Genomic DNA, 11,783 nt, shown 5'->3' with positions numbered 1-11,783 from the left:
AGGAGCAGGAAAGCTGATGTTTCGGGCCTTCTGAAGAAGGGTCTAGGCCCAAAACGTCAGCCTTCCTGCTCCTCTGATGCCGCTTGGCCTGCTGTGTTCAGGCAGGTCTACACCTTGTTATCTCAGATTCTCCAGCATCTGCAGTTCCTGCTATCTATTAAAAATGCTAAATAGTTTTATTATTTTCTTGCCTTTGTTTCCATACAAATAGCTTGCAAGTGGGAGGTAATCAATGCAAAATACAATGTTAAGAAAATCTACAAACAGCTTTGAACTTGTTTTGTGAGATTATTTTAACGATCTTATCCAAAAATGATCAAACATCTGAACAACTCCATTAATGTAATTTCTATAAAAGTCTTTAGTGACACAAATATTAAAGGAAAAATAATTTATTCATAACAACAGAACTACTAGAAAACTAAAAGTGTACTCATGCATAATTATTAATATTCACATTGATCAGTTTTGACGGTGCAAAATTTGGTTTCTTTATACTGACTTGCCTTGTACACAATGGTCAACTGTTCTGTTGTCAAAGTGCTTACCTTTCTGTTTCAGTGTTTAAAAATCTGCAAAAGGAAGCAGAATTCCAGAGAGGGGAGTGGCTCAGGAAACAAGGTAATGGTATACTCTGATTAATATATTGCTTGGCAGCTATTATTTTCTTGCACTAATCAAGAAAATCAACAAATCACAATCAAGTGACAAAGTTAATCCTGTCATTTTGATGCAAAGTAAACAAGGAAATTTTTAAAGGTGTCTTAAAATGGCTGCCCACTTATTGCCTGCAGCCTTCAGTTTTAACCTACTTTATTCAGCAGGCAGAAAGTTCAGTTGCCAGTTTCTGTTATCGACCTTTTATAGATTAATTCTATATTTATGAAAATTGTGTGGTAAAAATGTGAATTGTGTATTTTTTCCTATTTTCAGCAAGTCCATTTGCATTGATATATTTTCTGTGCAAACAGGTCCTCATTTTGTTGAGTATCTTGGATGGGAAGTTAATAATGACTGCAGTGTACTTTTGAAATGCAAGGTAAAAGAAACAACTTTTTCCAGCAATTTTGTTATAATGGATCATTTCTCCAAAAAATAACTCATGTTTAAGTTTTGGAAAGAACCTGGATATCTTGGGCTGATTAGGTTGTGGTCTGAAAAGAAATTTGCTCTTACATTTTTATTTAAAAGTGTTCAAAACTGATTGTAACAACGTCAGCCAAGTGGAATATGAGTTCTCTGACTGGGGCCGTTAATCTGGTCCAATCAGGGAGCCCTGGCTGACAGATAAAAACAAGAGTGTCAGACATCCTGCTCACCCTGAGAGCTGGCTCTGAGGGAGCTGGATCAGTGTCAAAGACTCTCCAAGTGTAAATAAAGGGTGGCTTGGTGACAGTGTGGAGTTATTTCAAATACATCAGGAACTCAGGATTTTCCCTTTTAGTGGGGACTGAAAATCGTGTGGGGATTCATCTTGGCAGAAACCTCTCCCATTTCTGTGCCAAATGCATTTCTTGCCAGAAGTGATGGTAGATGTGTCCAACCAAATATGGATTGGCACATTTAAATTATGCAACAGTCAGGACATCTATCATATTTTCTCTTTGGTAGCTGGTATTACTTATATAACGTACAGAGTGAATAACCCAAAAAAGATAATAAATGCAATGTGGGGTCATGAAGTACCAATTCCACAATATTTCCCCCATCTCCCATGTGTATTACAACCACAAAGAATTGCATGTGATTTGTCCAACCCCTTTTGAAACCTGTATTGACCCTCCAACAATTTTCTCTTTTCCTAAATACATGTAATTTCAATCTCATTTAAGGACTTTAAAAATTCCCATACCATGGTTAAACTAACTGTCCTGTAGTTAACCAGACTGTTGCTGTATTTCATCTAAAAATGGTGCCATGATAGCCATTCTCCAGTTCCCTAAAATAGATCTTTTAGGACCTGAGCAATTTCCTCTTTTGTCAACTTCAAAACCATAAATATACCCGTCAATATCTGATGCTAAACTAGCTTAGCAACTTTATTTTTTCTTTTCTCTATGATAATGATTGTTCAGTCAGCATTGAAGCAGATATGCTCACTGCTGATTCCACTTTTAAACTGCCCAATAACTATCTCAATCCTTCTGGTCCCAGCTCCATTATGAATCCAGAATCAAGTTGGGACGTGAACTTTGCTAGGATGGAGATTAACATCACTGGATGCTCATGATTGTCATTGCTGGGGCATGAGCACTATTTAGACAGGGTTAAATCTTGCCAGGAATAGGGATGAAAATTATGTGTATGTGTGTGTGTGTGTTTGCCTACGTGTGTGGTGGAGGTAAGCATTTCTGGGAGTGTAAGTGAACGGTAACGGAGATCAACGTTGTTGGGACAGGGGATGAATGTTGCCAGGGACAGAGGGCCTGAGGTTAGGGTTTGGGGAGTTAACACTGTCAGGGTACTAAGTTATGGCTAGAGTGGAAGGGTGAGCACTATCAGTAGAGAAAGTAAACATTACTGGACAAGGGAGATGTTGTGAACATCATTGGGGCTGCTGATACCAGGCCCGGGAATGGTGTGAACATTGACAGTGGGAGCGGAAAATTGTCGAGAGGGGGTGAATATTGTGGGGAGTGGGGTGTGGTGTCAAGGAAAGTGTGAGCATTGTCTGGTAGATGGAGCGAAGTTGATGGGGAGTGAACATGGTGAGGAGAGGGTTGCATCTTGTCATGGTGCTGGAGGGTTTAACACAACAGCTAATTTCCTAACAGTTACTATCCTCAGCTGACTTTACACCAGCTAGAGAAAAAAGCACTAATTATGTCCATGAAACAACCAGGCTAAGTACAATTTATACAACCCAAGTCTCTGTGGTTCTGATCATTCCATCCCACTGTCATGAGGAATCATGCAGCAATCCTTGCAGGGGAAAGCAGCACAAGTATTGCACATATACATGCATCAGGACTTCCTCATAACCTGGAGACTTATCAGTGACTTAAGCAGAACCATTTGCTACTCCCCATTAAGGATGATTTCGACCATTATTTTCACACATGTTCCTTTAAGTTACTGCAAGTTCCTGCCCTGCAGCAGCAATATTTTTCCACATCACCACTCACCCATTCTCCCAAGGTGAATTTCAAAATGAAAGGTTAAACTCTGGGAGTGCACCTAACAAAAATGAGTGAGGTACAATTCTAGGGATAGGGTCAATGTCTGGTTAAACATCTCAACTCTGAGCCTACCATTGCATTTTACTGCCATTGATAGTGTTAAGATGAAATCCTATGCTTTAAGGCATAGGGTAACATGGAGTTCATAATGAGGGGGGAAATCTTAGAGACTTATAAAATTCTAACAGGACTGGACAGGGTAGATTCAGAGATGCAGTTATGAGAAAGGGTCACTGGACCCGAAATGTTAACTCTGTTTTCTACTTCACAGATGCTGCCAGACCTGCTGAACTTTTCCAGCAACTTTGTTTTTGTTCATAAATTCAGGGAGGATGTTCCTGATGGTGGGTGTGTCCAGAACCAGAGGTCACAGTATGAGGATTCAGGGTAGATGGTTTAGGACGGAGATGAGGAGACATTTCTTCACCCAAAGAGTGGTGAGCCTGTGGAATTCATTACCACAGGAAGTAGTTGATGCCAAAATATTGAATGTATTCAAGAGACGATTAGATATAGCACTTGGGGCAAATAGGATCAAACATGGGGAGAAAGCAGGTTTAGGCTATTGAGTTGGATGACCAGCCATGATTGTGAAGAATGGCGGAGCAGGCTCAAAGGGCTAAATGGCCTCCTCCTGCTCCTAACTTCTATGTTTCGATGTAAGTGCATAACACTAATGGAGTTTAAAGGCGTCGGCGGCTTCTGTACTTTTAATACTTTTTTTTGCATTCATAGTTGTCATTAGATCAAATTTCCAATGGCTCAGGGAAGTACCTGTTAATCCCAACTGCTCTCTGGAGCACATGAAATTTAAACCTGTTGATTCATCTACCACAAAGGCTTCCTATGTGTGTTTTGCATGGCGCAACATCTGATTCCACTGAGAGAGTGTGCAAGGACTGGGACTTTGATGCATCATGTACTCCAAGTCTGGGACACCTGACTTTTAGTTTCAGTAAACCATGGGGGTACACTATATCTTGGGCATTCACCTGTGAGGACAACACCAATCTCTTCCTTGGATTCATCTACACAGACTTTGAACTTCTGAGTATAATCAAGATGGTGAGCAATAAAAAAGTTTGTGTACAAGCATCCTCCAGCTGCTAGAAAACATGTTCACTGGTTTGCAGCTAATTGATAAAAGAAACGGGAATGGACATTTCAACCTTCAAGTCCATTTCACCTTTCAATATCACTATGACTGATCTACAACCATTTGTCCCATATGCCTTCATACTCTGGTCATCGAAAATCTATCAATCTTAGATTTAAAATTGACAATTAACTGGCAGCAATTGTAGCTTGCATAATGACTTGTTTCCACCTTGTTTCAATGATCTCTGACATGCTAAGTCCACACTAGGACCTGCAAACTTCACCATGTGCTTGAAGGATGGGACAGATGAGTTATTTGGTGGTTTCTCTGATGCTTCAATTTTGCTCTGTGCATTCTCAACCATGTCTCTAGATGTGTTCGGTACCTTGCTGAGTGATCACAAGTCAGAGTGTCCCAAGGGTCAGCAGAAGTATTTAATCGCTGCATTGATGCTTTGAGAAGATCCCCAAAGCATTTCTACTGCACTCCTGCGAGTCTCCTGCCACCACCAAGTTCCTAACTGTTGCTGATGTCATATATACAAATGATAAGTCTCACACAACACAGCTGATTTGGAATAATTAGTCCCTCAATGCTGGGCATGTTGAGTTAGGAAAACACTACATACTTGACACTGGAGTTGGAGGATCTTGTATAGGTACTGATGGTGTTCATTTCTAGTGCCCTGAGGAGACTGTAGTAGACTGTCCAAATCTCCAGATCAGAGCGTGGACTTCACTGTTGCCTGGTAAACCCATTAACTCAGTCTGAGGTTTGAGATCCTGGTCCACAAATACTTGTCTCCTCAGTCATCTAAGGACTTCACTGGATTTCATTGTCAGAGAATATTATCATGATTCTCTGGTACAAAGAGGCAACAGTAGGGCCATACCTTGGGTGGAATTTTCTTTTTTGGAGATGAAATATGGCACAGGTGTAAAGGCATTCCACCTGGGAGTTGTTTGGGTTTTCTCACATGATTACATTTTCAGCCCATTACATATGCTACACATGTAAAACACTAAAGTTTATGACCTGGAAGTTCAGAAGCCCACTGACCTTCTGGGCTCCAAGGCCCAACAGCCATATTTAAAAGGCATCCACACTGAATGTCTCTGTTAGAAATCCAGGAGATTAGTCGACCCCTGCTCATCAACTTCATACATTCCTGGAAATGTTGAAGACAATGCAAACAACAATACTTTAATAATGCCCACCTAGAGGTTCTCCTGAATGCTTTTCGGGAAGAAAGGAGATTCTTTTCCCTGTGGATGGTATTAAAATCCCAGTTGATGTTAATGCAAGATTTGTCAGATCCTAGATTGAAACTTTACTTGTGAAATCCTAACTTTTTCTCAACCATGGAGTACAGTTACTGAACACATTCAGAAGAGGCTGCAAATGTACTTTTAGCTCAAAGAAAAAATAACTATTCGACAAGAAAAACATGTGCTGGATTTTCCAAGGATTGGCAATCATAGTCAGTTTGTGACACGGCTTTTCTTTAATACTAAAAAAGCTCTGTATTTCAGACCTGAGATTGCCATCAGGTCTCTTTCAGAAATGCAGAGCATACTTTAAATCTGACAGGTCCCTCATAGTGCAGGCCAGTCACAGGAAGTCAAACCACAACCACCACCCACTTCCCCGCGCACCACCCCACCCACCCCACCCCACTGCAGAACTATTCTGCTTTGTTCTGTGATTTAAACGTCACAGACAGACTCCTTAACAGCTCCCGTGATAGACTAAATACATAATATAAATGTGAGATTTGGATGCCTAGAGGGTACGGTGCTGGGGTGCCAGATAGGTATGATGCCAGGTAAGTAGGGTGTCAAGTGGGAAGGGGGCCAGGTAAGTGACGAATTATTTAGGGTAGATCAAGGTGGTAGGGAGATATTGGTTCTGGAGGGAAGGAGTGCTGTTGGGTCCTGTGGGTAGGCGATTTCTCTGGTCCCATGGTGTGAGGTAGGGTGTCATCAGATCTCTGGAGGGAGTGATGGTGTCAGCTCCTGTGTTGGTGGGGGTGAGTATTGTTGGCGTCAGCACTGATGGATGGTGTCAGGTCCAGCAGCCAGTGGGTTATGTAGTTGAGGAAACAGGAGGGCCTGGAGAGAGAGGGGGATGTCCGGTCTGATGGCAGCAATAGGGTCAAGGCCAGGATGGGAGGTATAGGTTTCAGGTCGCTGCGAGAGAGGGTTCTGCCAGTTCTGAGGCCAATGTACTTTTTCTTTCCACCCCCCCGCAGTGTCCACAAACAATATTGAAAAGGCACCTGCACAGAACTTCTCTCTCCCTCCCTAACCCAAGAGTAATACTCAGGCTATGCACATCACACCGACCCACCTCTGGAGATGTCAGAGATCAGGCAAAAAAACAATGTCTTCTGGCTTCTGAAAATGAGTGAATCTTTGTAAGGTTGAGGGCACGTGAACTCACAGCTTAGGAAAATTAGGCCAGTGGATGTATTTGGGAGGAGACACTCCCTTGAAAAGGGAACTCTAATGAAAATCCACCAAAATAATCATATAATGTCAGCCTTTCATTGTCAAGGCTCCTATGTATAAATCAGGAACTTGCATGATTAGCAGGCTAACATGTTTAGAGAACTGGAACACAATGTGAAATTGCAGACTTAGTCATGCTAATACAAACATAAATCAATATGGGTCAGCATCAAGGATTAACAGTGAGAACATATTTTGATATGAAATTTGGATATGAGAACAAAAACAGAGAAGTCAAATATAATTTTTGTGGAAAAATTCAAAATGAGGGATGAATCAAACCAACCCTTAATGTAATTTCTCTTTCCTTCTACTTAGGTGGCTAACATTAAAAAGGAGACATCAATCATCTGGTACAAAGATGATAGAGAGATAATGTTTGATGAGAAGCATGACTTCAAGGATGGAGTGTGTACTTTGCTGGTTCAACAGGTACAGAAATAATGTTTATTCAATCACTAAGGCTGAAACCATTTGTAGAAGAAATTGAAGCTGTAAGTTGTTCAACCATTACAAAAAATCTCTCCTTTAGTTTAACCAAATTTGGAATAGAAAACTCCATCAATAAGAGACGAAAATTCGCACCTCGTACATAACATAGCAGTAAAGGAGGCTAGAAAACCTCAGCAGAGCATAAACATTGGACCAGACCTGGAAAATTGGATCTCCATGCAGAAAAGCAACTGTGACCGAAAATGGTCAGAGGTTCTGTCCACCTCACAAGGTTATGATGCCAAAGGGACAACTGGACCTTTTGGAATTCCTTAAGACTCTCGAATTTCCGGTAGTTTCTCTCTTTGCTGGAACCTATGTCAGCAAGTTACCTGTGTTCTCATTAATGGATAGCTAGAAATTGTACCTAAGGAAGTCTACAGGCTTGGAAGACCCCTGAAAGCATTTAATTGGCTATCCACTATGTCAGCAATAGCTATTTAAGTTGCTTATCAGAACTGTTTTGATGTGCTAGTTATTCTTCACCTCTCTCACACCTTGCACAGAAACACCTAGGAATAAACTGCTAATTGGCCATGAATACTGACGAAGCTCACAAAATGCTTCGATTTGAATGGAATGGTTTTGTTTTACCCCCAGATTTCAGCCATTTACACTGTTTCACTCAGAGCTGCTCATGTTGCAAGTTATAGAAAGAATCGATTGAAGCTATAGGGTTATTCCCAGCAACCACTGCTTGGTGGACTCAAAGTGGGAGGACATAGAATTAAAATTAAAATGGAAATTTACACATACTGTTCCAAACCAAATTTGACAATCTTCAAATTTGAATTACAGACAGCGCAAACAGTGGTCCCACTTTCTAAATATTGCAATCAAATGATCCCACATATATTTTAACTTATTGAGGAAGCAAAGATGACTTCCCCACACAGCCAAAGACATGATATACTATACAGTAATCCTGCTACGTTTTTACCATGTTTGATATGCCTCTACACTTTCCACATCGTTACATTAGTGGTGATAACTGCATCATTATGAGGGCATGCTGGCTGTGGGCTAGGTCCTCCTCACCGTGAGGAAGGAAAAGTTAGCAGGTGCTCAAGACTGTCTTTGTTTACCTCCTCGTAACTGATTACGAGCAACAGTAACAGTGGAATCAGATTCATGAACAAAAACGAAAGTTGCTGGAAAAGCTCAACAGGTCTGGCAGCATCAGTGAAGAAAAAAATCAGAGTTAATGTTTCTGGTCTGGTGACCCTTCCCCAGTTCTGAGGAAGGGTCACCGGTCCCGAAACGTTAACTCTGATTTTTTCTTCACAGATGCTGCCAGACCTGCTGAGCTTTTCCAGCAACTTCTGTTTTTTGTTCCTGACTTACAGCATCTTACATCAGTTCTTTCAGTTTTTATTTAGGAATCAGATTCACGGTCACCCATAGTCTGCAAAGGACACAGGCTGATGACCCCAAGATAGGTAAGCATGTCAGTTGTCAAGGGCACCAAGAGTATTTGTAAAGGGATGAAGATAAGTAAAATGAGTGGCAAAAACTTTGCAGATGGAACTTCATGAAAATATGAACTGATCCACTTTGGAGAATAGAAAAACAGTATACCATTGAAATGGAAAGTGATGGCAAATCTTAGTGCTATGGAGGAATGTTGACGCCCTGGTACCTGACAAAAAAGTTGGAATACTGTTGCAGCAAATGGTTAGGAAGGCAAATATAACATTAATGTTTATTTCAAGGTAAAATAGAATGTGGAAGTACGGAGGTTTACTTGCAGCTGTCCAGTGCCTTGTTAAGATTGTGATTGAGTACTGTGTACAATTTTCGCGCCCTTACTTAAAAAAAGATACAATTCTGTTCAAAGCAGTTTAGAGAAGGTTCATTTGGCTCATTCCTTGGATGAAGGGCTTATCTCATGAAGAAAGATGAGCGGGTTAGGCCTGTATGCATTGGAGTTTCAAAGAATCAGAAGTGATTTTCAAAACTATAAGATCCTGAGGAGCCTTGATAGTTTGGATCTCAGAAAGATGTTTTCTCTTGCTTGGGAGACTCAAATCTGGTGACACACTTTTAAGGTGGAGATTTTTTTCTATGTTAGGGGGTTAGTAAGTATGTGAAATTCTCTTCTTTTGTCAGCAGTGGAGACTGGGTAATTGTATTTATTCAAGACAATGTTAGATAGAAAAGCGAGTCAAGGATTTTTTGGAGTGAGGATAGATAGGAAAGTAGAGTTGAGACATCAACAAAATCAATCATGATCTCATTGAATGGTGATTCATGCTCAAAGGGCTGAATGGCCTACTCCCAAGTTTCTACAGGTTTTTGTCTCTATAAGTGGGAGATGATTGATTATATAGCTTGAGGAACACCAATCCACATTAAGCATTGGACAAGGTAAGAAAGCAAGCTTCCATTAACACCAGCAAAACCATGCTATTCACGTTTTTCTGCATCACACTCTAGCCATTAAGTCAACTGATAATTTGTTCAGTGTTCGGGCTGCAGCTGGGTGTGGTGTGGAGAAAACAAGGAAGTGGTGAATACTAGAGGGAGTTTTAGACTTTTACATGGCAGAAAAATCAAAATATGTGTGCCAAAATATCAGCACAGTAATTTGTTGCACAACAAAATGTCACTGGGTATATTTTGCAACAGACACAATTCTATGGGACTATTCCACATATTTGTATAAACTTTCTCAGAAAAGTCACTGCAATGAAAAGAGCACATTCAGATCCCATATGAGCAGTATAATTGTTCATGTGGGAACATATGAGGTCAGAAAATATATCTATAAATGCAAATGCTTCTGTGAGATGAATGTAATTATGGTTTGTACAAACAGACAATATTGTTCCAAAATTCTGATTTAAAATGTGCCAACAGTTTTCAAAGAAGGACGCTGGTGTTTATGAAATTGTGCTGAAGGACGACAGGGGAAGAGATTCGAGTACCCTCCGACTGCTTGAGAAAGGTAAGTTTGGCAGAGATTATTCATGTGCCCGAATATTGGACAAATTTCTTCAATAAACCTTTGAAAAGCCCATTAAATGCATCTATATTTGCATCAGCACAGCTGAGTGGATTTTAGGCCCACATTTAACCCTTTCCACTCACTGAGAGTGGTTTGGATTGTGGATAAAATAGTAATATCATGTGCAATATTGTAACCTCTCATTTTTCAGTGGTGTCTGAAGGACGTGCCAGAGACAGGGAGTTGTTATTTGTAGGTATTTTCGAAACAGCCTGTTCAGAGATGTTATTAGACACTTCTGGTGCAGGTGGTATTTGAACCCAGGCCTCCTGACTCAGAGGTAGGGACACTACCACTGTGCCACAAGAGCTCCTTCTGCTATTTTCATGCTTTTTCTTTATCCAGAAGTGCTATCACGCACAACTGATTGACTTTCCCACCAGCAATCACCCACATAGCCAATTAAATATTTACATGCAAAGCCTGTTAAGGGCAGTGCAAATCATCAAATGTGAGGGAGAAGTAGGGAGAAAGGGAAGGGGCTAAATCAAGATGGTGTTGGAAGAGGAGACAAAGCACCATATCCCACATGGTACCCACTTCTGTCTAAGTCAAGAGGCATTGAGAGATGGACAGCGCAAGTTCCATTTCCAAGGATACCCAGGCACAAACATAATTGAGGAAGAAGGGCAGAAAGTCAGCAGACATGACACCCTGGACTTGTTTATAGCCAATCAGGCCAGGTCCAGGAGCAGACCCATAAGGAGGTCCTCCAAACTACCTGCAGCCCTCCAGACCAGGTGGCCAAAGATCAGGAGATTATGGCTGAACTGCAACAAAAACTACAACAAATGATTTTTAAAATAACTAAATACATGTGGGTGCAATTCCCCACGACCAATACATGCAAGGTCCACGGACTCCACAACATGGCAAAAAGATATTTTCTAATGAACCTAGTCAGGGATGTTATTACAAACCTCTGGAGCAGGAGGAACTTGAACCTGATCCTCCTGGTCTAGGGATAGAGACACTACCACCGTACCACAAGAACTCCATTTTGTTATTTTTATTTTAGTTGCATTTAATAATATGCTGGTGGTGGGCATTAACTGGGGATTCACATGAGCTCCTGTAAATGGGAACAGATTGAAACTGTGATGGTTGTTGTTGCACTATTGCACGGATTTCCGAAAGATATGACTCCTTTAAAACAGCCAGATAACATCATGATATGATGTTTGAGTCGAAACAGTCTCCATCTTATTCCCTCTCCATTCAGTTAGTCTATTAGTAGGCCATTTTCATCACTTGTAAGCCAACCTGTTGGTCAGTCAGTTAGTCAGCCAGTCAACTATACGTATTGTAAAATAGTAATCTAATAGTGGCACAGTGCCTCAGCTGTCAGCCCTGCTGTCTCACAGCGCCAGGGACCCAGGTTTGATTCCACCCTCATGTGAATGCCTGTTTGGAGTTTATACACTTTCCTCATATCTGTGTGGGTTCCCTCTGGGTGCTCTGATTTTCTCCCACAGTCCAAAGGTGTGCAGGTCAGG

At 41.0% G+C, this 11,783-nt stretch overlaps 1 protein-coding gene across 1 annotated transcript in view; it reads left to right on the top strand.

Moving 5' to 3' along the window:
- myom1b (myomesin 1b) overlaps positions 1-11,783 on the top strand; it is a 119,262-nt gene that overhangs the window by 94,696 nt on the left and 12,783 nt on the right. The window contains exons 28-31 of the mRNA XM_048596137.1: positions 562-621; positions 972-1,039; positions 7,107-7,220; positions 10,140-10,227. Coding sequence (XP_048452094.1) covers positions 562-621; positions 972-1,039; positions 7,107-7,220; positions 10,140-10,227 — 330 coding nt within the window. The remainder of the gene's footprint in view (positions 1-561; positions 622-971; positions 1,040-7,106; positions 7,221-10,139; positions 10,228-11,783) is intronic.

Source organism: Rhincodon typus, chromosome 4 (genome assembly GCF_021869965.1).
Source record: "Rhincodon typus isolate 14 chromosome 4, sRhiTyp1.1, whole genome shotgun sequence".
NCBI lineage: Eukaryota > Metazoa > Chordata > Chondrichthyes > Orectolobiformes > Rhincodontidae > Rhincodon > Rhincodon typus.
This window is presented reverse-complemented; position numbering and strand designations above follow the sequence as displayed.